Source organism: Gavialis gangeticus, unplaced genomic scaffold, assembly GCF_001723915.1.
Source record: "Gavialis gangeticus isolate Ggan-Ray unplaced genomic scaffold, GavGan_comp1, whole genome shotgun sequence".
In the NCBI taxonomy this organism is placed as follows: Eukaryota; Metazoa; Chordata; order Crocodylia; family Gavialidae; genus Gavialis; species Gavialis gangeticus.
The window spans coordinates 55,231,524-55,242,412 of record NW_017729031.1 but is presented as its reverse complement, the minus strand read 5'-3'; the positions used below and the strand labels follow the sequence as shown (position 1 = coordinate 55,242,412).

Sequence of the window (10,889 nt, the reverse complement as noted above, 5' to 3'; positions counted from 1 at the left end):
TTCCAGCCCTCGCAGGAGGGAGTCCCCGATGACTAGGACTCTGAAGTTCTGTTTTCTCCTTCATAGGCAACTGAACAGACTGACTTAAGTATTCATTTTACACAAATAGGAGGCCTGGTCTAGAGACACCAAAATATAAAAAGATGCAAGGTGGTTGTAAGCTGTGAGATGTTTTGCTTTTTCTCTAATGATTTTAGTGGTCATCTGCAATATCTGGAAAAGGCTATGAACAGAGATAGCAAAATTTGCAGGTAGTACTGAGCTCAGGTGTTAGGATGAGAGGAAGACAGGCATTTCAGAAAAGCCTAACAAAGCCTGAGGGCAAATAAAATTAATTATTGACAAATGCAACATAATACACATTGTAAGGAATAATTACAATTGTCCATGCATTTTACTGCAGTCTAACTTTAACTGTAACCACTGTAAGACCGGCATATCACTGGACATATGCTAGCTCAATAAAAGGCCCTGCTCAGGGTGCACTTATCAAAAAAGCAAACAGTTTTAAGATATGCAAATAATAGAACAGAATAACAGCAAAAATATTAATTGTCATACAGTAACTATGTATTGTCCTTAGTATACTATGTTCAGTTCTAGTCTTTCCCAATTAAAAAAATGTTGCAGAAATGGAAGGGTTTCAAAGAATGTTGACAGATTTTTAGAAGCATGGAAAGATTTCCATTTAAGGAGACAAAGTACTTGATTATAAGAGAACATGTGACATAACTATGCAAAGCAATAAATGGTATTGGAAAAATAAATACGTTGCTTCTTGTTGTGCTTTGAGAAAAGGTAACTAGGAGGCATTCAATGAAACGCAGAAAATTTGAAAATGATAAAAGAAAATAATTGGGCATAGTAAACTTGTAGAACTCATAGTTGGATAACAGAGGCAAGAAGTTTAGTGGGATTCAAAAAGGATAAAGTACCAGATACTTATGTAAATAATGTAGAATATAGAAATATAATTGCATGAATATAATATTTTTAGAGAGAATGTAAACACTTAGGGCATTTATACATATACTTTTTTGCTGGAGATCTGCCACTTCGGCACAGACTCGATTAATTGAGTGTGCTCCGCATGCAGGCTGAGGTGAACTGCACTGTAAAACTGAACTGTATAAGCGGCGAAATGCATGTCAGCGTGCAGAAAACGGCAGTGGTGCACTTTTGAACTAAAGCACCTCCTGGGTATTTTAGTTCAAAAGCTCACTGCTGCCATTTTCTTAGCACTGGTACATTTTACCACTTACACAACTGCACGCGTCGCAGCACAAGGCACTTTTCAAAGCACCTGGCGCTGCGACGCATGCATGTATAAAAATGCCCTTATACTTTGAAACATAAGCCAGCCACTGAGTGGTAGGTTTTTAGGAAGAAACTTTACCTAAGAGCAGATTATACTGTAATTTTCTACTAGAAGTGTTGTTCCATCTTTCTGTTCATCTTGAGCACCTATACACAAGTGCAGAGGCTGCTCTAATGCACTGGAATTCCAGCACATCAGAGCAGACTCAGTTGTGTCTGCTGGAGGGTGGAAGTTGTCTGCTGGAGCATGGCGATTGCCACAGCCTCCTACATCTCATGTATCAGCATCTCCAAACTTAAAAATGGTGATGAGGGTGCTTGAACTAAAGCTTGTCAAACGGCTCTTGGATTCACTCTAATTAAAGCACTCCTGCTCCCCTCCTGGAGCACATGTAAATGTGCCCTCTGATTGTAGACAGGGTGCTAAACTAATCAGACCAGTACTCTAATCTTTGTATGGGAGTTCCTATATAAATTCAACCTTTATAATAAATACCAGTCAACCCTAAATCATTCTTGCATCAAACAAGCATTTCAGTTACAGTTGTTTTATTTTCTTACAAAAATTTGCTCACAAAGAGTGAATTTCCTTACAAAAACGTATACCATAAAAAGTAAAATAATCTCAAACAAAAGCAACGTTCACCCAACAAAAAAAAATCTCCCTCTCATTAGTTCACTAACAAAGCATTAAATCATACCCAAATGATCATACCCTCTTTAGGGAATGCTCTTTTAAATTTAAAAATGTCTCCCAAAATGCTTTACTGTACCATTTGCTGCTGTTAGCACCTCCAATTGTGGTTTCTCTGCTTGCGTATTAACTTGTGGATCGTCCATATAAAGTTAATTTTGAAGCTTAAGGTTTTGGAGCCAAAAAATTGTATGGCTTCTGAAGCCTCCTTCCTCTCCGCCCCTTTTTTAGCTACACTAGAGTAAGATTTTGTAAAATTATAGTAAGAAGTTATCTTTTGGAAGTGCTACTTTTAGATGACAAATGGAGTATAGCAGAGAGAGAAAGATGGGGAAATGTTATGAGAGATTTTTGTGAGAGTATATTCAATGCAACACAATAAATTCTTTATGGTCAGCCCATATTGCTTCATAATTTTCCCAGTAATCTGAGTGGTTATGGTGTTCTCCATTTTTGTAATTAAAGCCCCAATTAAAATATCTGAGCAAAAGGGCAAGTAAAAATAGCTGAGGGGGTAGCAAACAAAAGGAGATAGTGAGATGACCTTAAATCTGGATTATTGTAATTGTGGCTTAAATCTCAGGTTTATACTAACGTTTTTTTGTGATGGTATATGTATTAGGATAATTTTTTTGTACTTACTTAGTATTTTGATACAAAGTAAAAGAAATCTAGGTCTTTACGTCCAGTAAAGCCATACTATTATCCACAACTCTGTTCTTTTGCAACTGGAAGGTAAAAGGTCTTTCTCTTTCATGAAATTAATTCCAGTCATCTATTTCTTAGAAGTCTTCAGCAATCCTTCAGAGTCAAGGATGATTGTTTTATCTGCGTGTCCGAAGATGGCTGATGAGGCCTATTCAGGATCGATAGACTCTGCTGCAGATAGGGCATGTGTTTCCATGCGGGGTGGGTGGCTGGATTCTTGATCTGGACTGCAACACGCTGTTTCTGCCATGCCTGCTTTTCTCTTTCCTGTTGCTGTCATGAGGTTTCAAAGTACTGAGATTCCTACAGCAGACTCTACATCCATTTGGGGCAGTCCTGGGCAGTAGTCTCCCATGAGATGACATTGTTGCATTTTTTTTAAGTTGGCCTCGAGGATGTCCCTGAAAGCACTTATCTGACCTCCTCTTGAGCATATGCTTTGGCTGATCTGGAAGAATAAAACTTGCTTCGGGAGTCTGCAGTCAAACATCCAGGTGATGTGGCTCGCCCACCAAAGTTGATGTCAGATGATCATTGCCTCAATACTAACAAGGTTTTCTTGCAAGAGGTTGCTAACATTGATGCGTCTGTCCTTCCACAAAATTCGGAGGGTCTTCTGCAGGCAGTATTGCTAGTACTTCTCCAACTACTTTAGGTATCTCCTGTACGTTGTCCATACCTCAGCTTTGTACAGCAAGGTGGGGATCATGACTGCTTAATAAAACATGAGCTTGGTTTTGGATCTGATGTTGTGATCTTCAAACACCTGTTTCTCCAGGCATCCAAAGGTTGCACTTGTACATTTGAGGCAGTGTTGGATTTCTTCATCAGTGTCAGCCTTCTGCAAGAGAAGGCTTCTGAGATATGGGAAATAACGTTCTCCAGAGTCTCACTGTGGATCTGGATTACTGGATCTGGAGACTGTTCATTAGGAACTTGTTGGTGGAGGACATTAATCTTCTGAATGTTAAGCATTAGTCCCACTTTCTTGTATGCCTCAGAAAAGATGTCAGTGATTCCCTGGAAAGTTTGCTTCTGAATAAACACACAATACAGCATCAGCAGCGTACTGAAGCTCAGTGATTGAGGTCAGGATAGTCTTGGTTTTGGCTTGGAGTCAGCTGAGGTTAAACAGCTTACCATCCATTCAGAAGTTGAGCTCCATTCCAACTGCAAGCTTGTTCGTGGTCAGATGTAACGTCGTGGCGACACAGCCTTGTTTAACTTCCATTTTAACCTCAAAGGGATCTGTGATAGATCCATTACTGAGAACCACCACTCATATACCATCATGGAGCAGGCAGAGAATTGTGACAAATTTTGGTGGGCATCTGTATTTCAGAAGGATCCCCCATAACACTTCTCAACTGACACAGTCAAAAGCTTCTGTAAAGTCAAAAAGACCATGTAGACAGGCTTGTGTTTTTCCTGATATATCTCCTGCAGCTGGTGAGCTGTGAAGATCATGTCAGTTGCTCTTCTTGATATCCTAAACCCACACTGAGATTCTGGGAGAAGCTCCTCAGCAAGTGGAAGGAGATGATTTAGGAGGGTTCTCACAATGATCTTTCCTGTGGTGGTCAGGAAGATGTCCCCTCTGTAGTTTCCAGTCAGACTTGTCTCCTTTCTTGAAAATTGTGATAATCATGGTGTTCCTGAGGTTGTCTGGGATTTCCTCATCATTCCAGACCCTTATGATGAGGGCATGAAGCTGTGATGTAAGCTCCTCTACTCCCTGTTTGAAGATTTCCATGGGGTTTCCATCCACTCCAGATACTTTGTTCTTCATCTGCTTGATGGCTTTCTGTGTCAAGGATTGGAGGGATTCCAAGATCATCTTTGACTGGGTGTTGCAGGATGGAGTTGAGAACACTCTTATCAACAACAGTTTCACATTTTGAAGACCTTCTCAATCTCCTACCAGCCATTGATGGCTCCCCTTTCCTTGATCAGGTATCCTCCATTCTTAGGTCTCAAAGGGGTTGGTCCTTGAGTGCTCAGCCCATAGCTGGCTTCGGTGGCACCGAAAAAACCACACACGTCAGTGAGATGTTGAATCTGCTTAGCCTTGTCTTCCCACTGTTTGTTCTTCATATCACGGATTCTCCTTTGGATCTCTACCTTGGCTTGTTGGAGATTCAATTTCTTTTGCTTGGAATTGGTGTTGTTTTGCCAAGCACAAAAGGCCTTGTGCTTGGAATTGATTAACTCTTGGATCTCCTGGTCATTTTCATCAAACCAGTCTTGAAGTTTCCTAGTAGGGAACCCAAGTGTCTCTTCACAGGCGCTGATGATGGTGGCCTTGAGGGCACCCCACATGCTGCTGACATTCTCCCACTGTTGATTGGAGTTCACCATTTTTTCATTGAGGTGCTGGTGGAAGAGGTCTTGCTATTGCTTGGGTCCTTGAGTCCTTCAACATTGATCTTCCATTGGTATTGCTTCTGCTGCAGTAGTTGTTTGGGAACCAGTTTGAGTGACATCACCAAACAAATGAATAGGCGATCAGTTCAGCAGTCAACAGCTCCTATCATAGCTTGGGTGATGCGGACATCTTTGTGATCCTGGGCACGGACAATGGCATAGTCAATCAGGTGCCAATGCTTAGATCGTGGGTGTTGCCATAATGTCTTGTGCCTATTTTTCAGGCAAAACAGGGTGTTGGTGATGGTGAGCCTGTTTTCCACGCATTTGTTCAAGAGGAGGATGCCATTGGAGTTGACTTTTCCTACTCCTTCCTTGCCGATGGTTTTGTTCCAGAGGTTAGAGTCCCTTCTGACTCTGGCATTGAAATCGACGAAAAAGATAAGTGCATCTCCTTTCAGAGCATCAGAAAAGACTTGGTCAAGATTGGCATAGAGTTCTTCCTGGGTTTCATCGGCAGCACCAAGAGTCAGGCCATACATGCTGATGATAGTGGCGTATTGGCTCTTCGCCATTTTAAGACGGAGTCATGAAGCACTCAGTTTCAATAGAGAATTCATTGAGTTAGTTTATGAGTTCATTCTTAATGGAAAAACCAACTCTGAAGTCAGCATTCTCCTATCTCTTTACCCTTCCAGAGGAAGGTATAGCTGCCTCCAAGTTCTGTGAGTTGTCCATGTCCTACTTGCTGGGTCTTACATCCATATTGTATTGCCTGAGTTCTTGGGACATGATTCCAGCGTGGCACTCTGGGCATTTACTGTTCAGGTTGTCCATGAGGGTTCTGTTGTTCCAGGTCCCCAAAATGATGCTGGTATTGGTATTTTTGACCACAGTAAAGGTGATCCCACTGGATGCAGGTATCTAGTCAGGAAGAAATACAGAATACTTTATTAGACAGGCTATGTTTAGGGCACCTTTTCTAGCCCCCTCCCCATCTGGGGTGAACAGAGATCCTGAAGAGGGCTGCTCAGTCACAGTTACAGCTGCTGAATTGCACTCCTGGCTTGTCTAAGTACTAGATGACCTTCTTGTAACTGCCACCTTCGTGCCAGTTCATGACTAGGAGCTTCCAGAACTCACAATCCTGCTCCTGTTGCCATTAACTGGTCACCGAAGGGCTTGAGGAATGTGCTGGAAAAGCTGTTTTCATGGAAGACGCCTGTCCATGACTTTTTTTATTGAGGTACTGGTGGAAGAGGTCTTGACACATCAGCTTTCACATAACCCTTGACAGAATAGGACCTTGATCCAATAGCAAGGAAACTAAGACACCTGGGATCTCATTCCACCGCAGCCTTTATCCACCTTCATGCTTGTTGAGATTCTTTTATCTTCTGCCTGCTCTGCTGTTCAGGACTTGTAGATCTATGGCTGGGGCCTGGGCAGATTTATTTATAGTGGTGACCTGTGTTTGCCATGTCACAGCACCATCAAAAGATGCGTGGCTTTTCAGGAGGGAAACCATTGCCATCTGCTGTCCTCACCACATCCTGGTGGTGCTGCTGCTGCTTGGTACATGACCGCTTATTAGTCAGAGTTACTCCTGTTTATTTCACAGCTAACCTTCCCATTATTTGCCACCTGTGGACGCAGTGGGTAGCAGTACAGCTCTGCCCCACAGAGGTATGTGGCATGTGTATTCAAAGACCAGGAAGTCAAGCATCAGGTTATTTTTAAATTTTTGTGGTCAAAATGAACATGCCTTTTAACAACACAAAGTTACAAATATTGAAGTTTACGAATACCTTTAGCAGGTAGTTAAAGTTTGCTTAATTTCTGTTTTCTTCATACACAGATGAAAGGAGAAATGAAGATAAGACAGTAGAAGCAAGTGAAGGTACAACATCTGGGAAGTCCAAAAGAAGATTTCCAGACTTTGGGTGAGATTTTTTTGTGTGTGTGCACGTGTTGGTGCAGAAGTAAATGTCTTTAAAATGTGATTATGATGTTTTCCTCTGCATTTCTCTGGTATTTCCCTCTTCATCCCTTCAAATTAATTGAGCTATCATTCTACTATTAATCCTCACTGGTCATTGACTGCTCTGTTAGGTTTAATTATGGTAGAATTACTAAACAAACAAACATATGAGCATACAAATATGTATTTTAGTTTTGGGACAGCATATTCTATACTTTGCCTCCACGTGTTTATATAAAAGGAGGTATTAGCTAAACACCATGAGATTGAGTAAAATGCAACAAATCTCTTCAAATCACATTGCAGACTCTTTGAGTTTTATATGGTCATTTTTTGAGAAGTTACAAGTAACTTCAATAATTTCAATTAAGATTAATATTCAAGATGAGTTAATAAACATTAGTATATGCTTCCAGATGCTCCTAAATGTTCTTAGTATTATAGATCTGGATAGTACTTCAAACTCAGTAAAATATTATGTCCAAGTTATATGTATTTGAAGATTTTTTTTTAGGAGTAATGATTACTATTGTACTATTAATCTTTGTAACTAGAAGTTGTTGTTGCTCTTAAAAAGCCAGAAAGATGTTTATTTCAAAGACTTGTCTTTCAGAATGGGTGCTATGGGATAAAATAGGAAAATGAAGCTGCTATGTTTGCGCCCTTGATTTTCATAGATTTCATAGACATTAAGGCTGGAAGGGACCTTGTGAGATCATCGGGCCCAGTACCCTGCCCATGGGGCAGGAAGTCATCTGGGGTCAGATCACCCCTATACTTGGATGCTTATCTTGCTGGGGTGATCTGATCCCAGCTGACTTCCTGCCCCTTGGACAGGGGCTAGACCCAATGATCTCATGAGGTCCCTTCCAGCTCTAATGTCTGTAAAATCGGTTAAATCCAAGGGCATAAGCTACCTGGCAAATATAGTGGCTTCAGTTTTCCTATTTTATTGTGGCACAGGAGAATGAGGGAGGGATGCTTTGTTTTTTAATAAATATACATATTTAAAATAAATTCAATCTAATCTAGGGCTGTATACACTAAAGTGCCTGAGTCATAAGATTATGGCATGGCAGCATTGCAGGGCTACATTCTGCTTTCTTGGATGCCCTAATTGTATAGTTCCCTACTTGACCAGGTAGGGAGTTTCATCTGGAAATTTCTTGGCTTTTGTAGTGGTTCTTTTTGAGATTTGTCATCCCTGTGATTTATTTCACCTCTTCTTGGTGATATGTATTCAAAACTGTGGCTCTGCAATAATGAATTTGTCTAGAGATGCATAGGTGTCTGTGCTTGCATGTATGCATGCACTTTTACTGTGGAATGTAATTTTTTCCAGGAGCAAGAAACCTAGTGCTCATTTCTTTTGGCATTCTGGTCAATGAGTTTTGGGTTGTTTTTTTGGGCTTTTTTTTTAATTTGTTTTGTTTGTTATTGTTTTAACTAGGCTGGAATTTGATCACTGTACTTGCCTTCTGCATTATTCTTCAGAGGAAGGCAACAGTAGATCAGGGAGTCGCATCTTAGACTCAGTTAGAAGATGTAAAAATGGAGTATAGTGGAAAAACGAAAGTGGAGACCACTGAGCTGGTTTGCTAAGCAATACTGTAGTAGCAGCGAAGCCAGGGAGAAGAGTGGCTGAAATTTACTATATGCTCTACACCTCTTTGTTGGCACATGAGAGAAAGGATTCAAAGTAGGGCCACCTATCCAAAACTGTAGGAAACTGAGATAGATTGGACTGGAGAGCATAGCAAAACAAATGTGTGTGGGCATTTTTTTAAAATGCGAGTTACTCTATACATGTGGGGATGTGTACACTGCCAAAGCTATTCTGGGAAGTGCTACTGAAAGTAAAAAATGTCCACTCACACATCCACTTGCATTTGCCAAAAGCTGGGGAAATGTAATGTCCTTGCTATTAGTGCCCTGCTGAGCATGCGCCATGAGCATGCCTGAGTCTGAGAGCAGCATTGGGTATGTGCCAAATATTAGTTGTGTTAGATTTTTCAGGATTTGGCGTGTATTGACAAGTGTCTGGGACATGTTTCCATATGGAAACAGTGTGAATAAATGTTTCTGTGGAAGTTGGCAGGGGGGAAGGAGGTTACCACCACAGAGTTCTAAAATTGTTTTAATTTCTTTAACGAGTTTTCTATGCTGGCCCCTCCCCATATTGTAATCTGTTTGTTTGTTGAAGGGTTTTTTTTTTTTTTTACATGTGTTTGTATATATCAAGCAGTTAGCTGCTTTAGGTTGGAAGTTAACATATATTTGTAGCAAATGCAGTCGTATTGAAGTTTTTTTTAAGTACCTTTCCTCATTTCTTAAGGAAATGTGAATATCAGCATGCCTTACATAAAAGGAAATATCTGCAAAATTGTGCTTCATTCTATATAGTGTTTTAAAGATCAAGCGTTTTTTAATTGATATGTGAATTAAATGTATAACAAATATTTAACATACTTTGATATGCATGGTATTTGAATATAGAATTTAACATGGCACTCAAATGTAGAATTTGTTTAAAAGTTGCATTTTTCTTCAATTCAGAGGTTTACGGAAATCAGGTGGTAAAGGCAAGAAACAAGAAAAGGAAAATCTAAGGGGTTCTCTGGATAGCAGGTATTTTTAAAAAAATTATATTACACTCTCAAAATTACTAAAAAAAATACTTTCTTGAAGTAGACATTGCTATCTGACTGTAGGAAACACACAGATGTCAGTACAATGATAATGAAATATTGCAAAAATGAACATTTCAATACGTTTCTGTGCTCATGAAACGGCAGTCAGTTTAAACCTATTCACATGAAGTCTGTATCTTCTTTTCAGTTCATAAATGTAAAATTGTATTGCATCTAGGACACCTGTTAGGAGTAGCTTCGTGTAGTTGCTGCATATGTATGGAAGGTGCTAAAACATTTACAATGAGCTTTTAAAGATCTTTTAATATGTGACACATAAGAGTTCTCATATGCATTTGGGTAAGTGAATATAAATTTTAATTTTTAAAATGTCAGCATGGCCTGAAACATACATAGTAAGTTTCTATGGCACAATTACAAATGCATTTATTTATTTCAGAGGGTCCCGAGAGTTGTTGGAGGACTCTGGCAACAATCTATCTGCATCAGATTCAGATTCACCTGTTCCCACTTGCATGCCTTTCTCTTGGTTTGGCGACAGTCATAAAGAGCCTCAGGTTTCTGGTAGTGGTCTTCACTTCGCACAGAGTGGGCAAGACAATGTATTTGAACAGGGTCAAGAGAAAAACAAAAGCAAGGTAGGTTAATTATCTCTTTACATTTTCAGGATCCAAGGTCTAAATACTTAGAATCTTGATCATTAATACATGGAGTAAGCTATAGACTGTTGCAGGATGCTAAGTAGTTGAGACTCAAAATTTGAACAATATAAAACAAGAAAGTCGAGGAGTACTCTTTTTGAACTCTAAAATCTTATAGTTGCAAAGGAATTTAATGGGTTTTATAGAGGAGCAGTATCTTGTCTGGTATTTCCTTAGTGAATTCAGCAGAAATTCAGTTCCATAAAGAGTATATATTTTTGCTGGTTACATAGTTCAGGCTGGTGAAAAAAAAACAGAATCAAAACAAAATGGTGCTTTTGTTGACTTTAACATGAGGGGAGAGGAAGTAGAGTGGATACCAAAAAAGTATGTGTCAAAAGGGAAAATAAAATCATAAATTAATTGAACTTCCAAATATGGAAAAAAGAACTTGATGACATGTAAACTTTTCAAACTGCAAGTCTCTGCTAATGATCCAGGGAGTTATAAAAAGCTTACATAACATTGTATCC

The 10,889-nt window shown here is 39.7% G+C and overlaps 1 protein-coding gene across 2 annotated transcripts in view; it reads left to right on the top strand.

The window, feature by feature from the left end:
- LOC109301691 (neurabin-1-like) overlaps positions 1 to 10,889 on the top strand; it is an 88,956-nt gene that overhangs the window by 55,566 nt on the left and 22,501 nt on the right. For both annotated transcript variants that reach the window (XM_019522929.1, XM_019522930.1), the window contains exons 13-15: positions 6,942 to 7,026; positions 9,621 to 9,692; positions 10,155 to 10,353. In XM_019522929.1, coding sequence (XP_019378474.1) covers positions 6,942 to 7,026; positions 9,621 to 9,692; positions 10,155 to 10,353 — 356 coding nt within the window. The remainder of the gene's footprint in view (positions 1 to 6,941; positions 7,027 to 9,620; positions 9,693 to 10,154; positions 10,354 to 10,889) is intronic.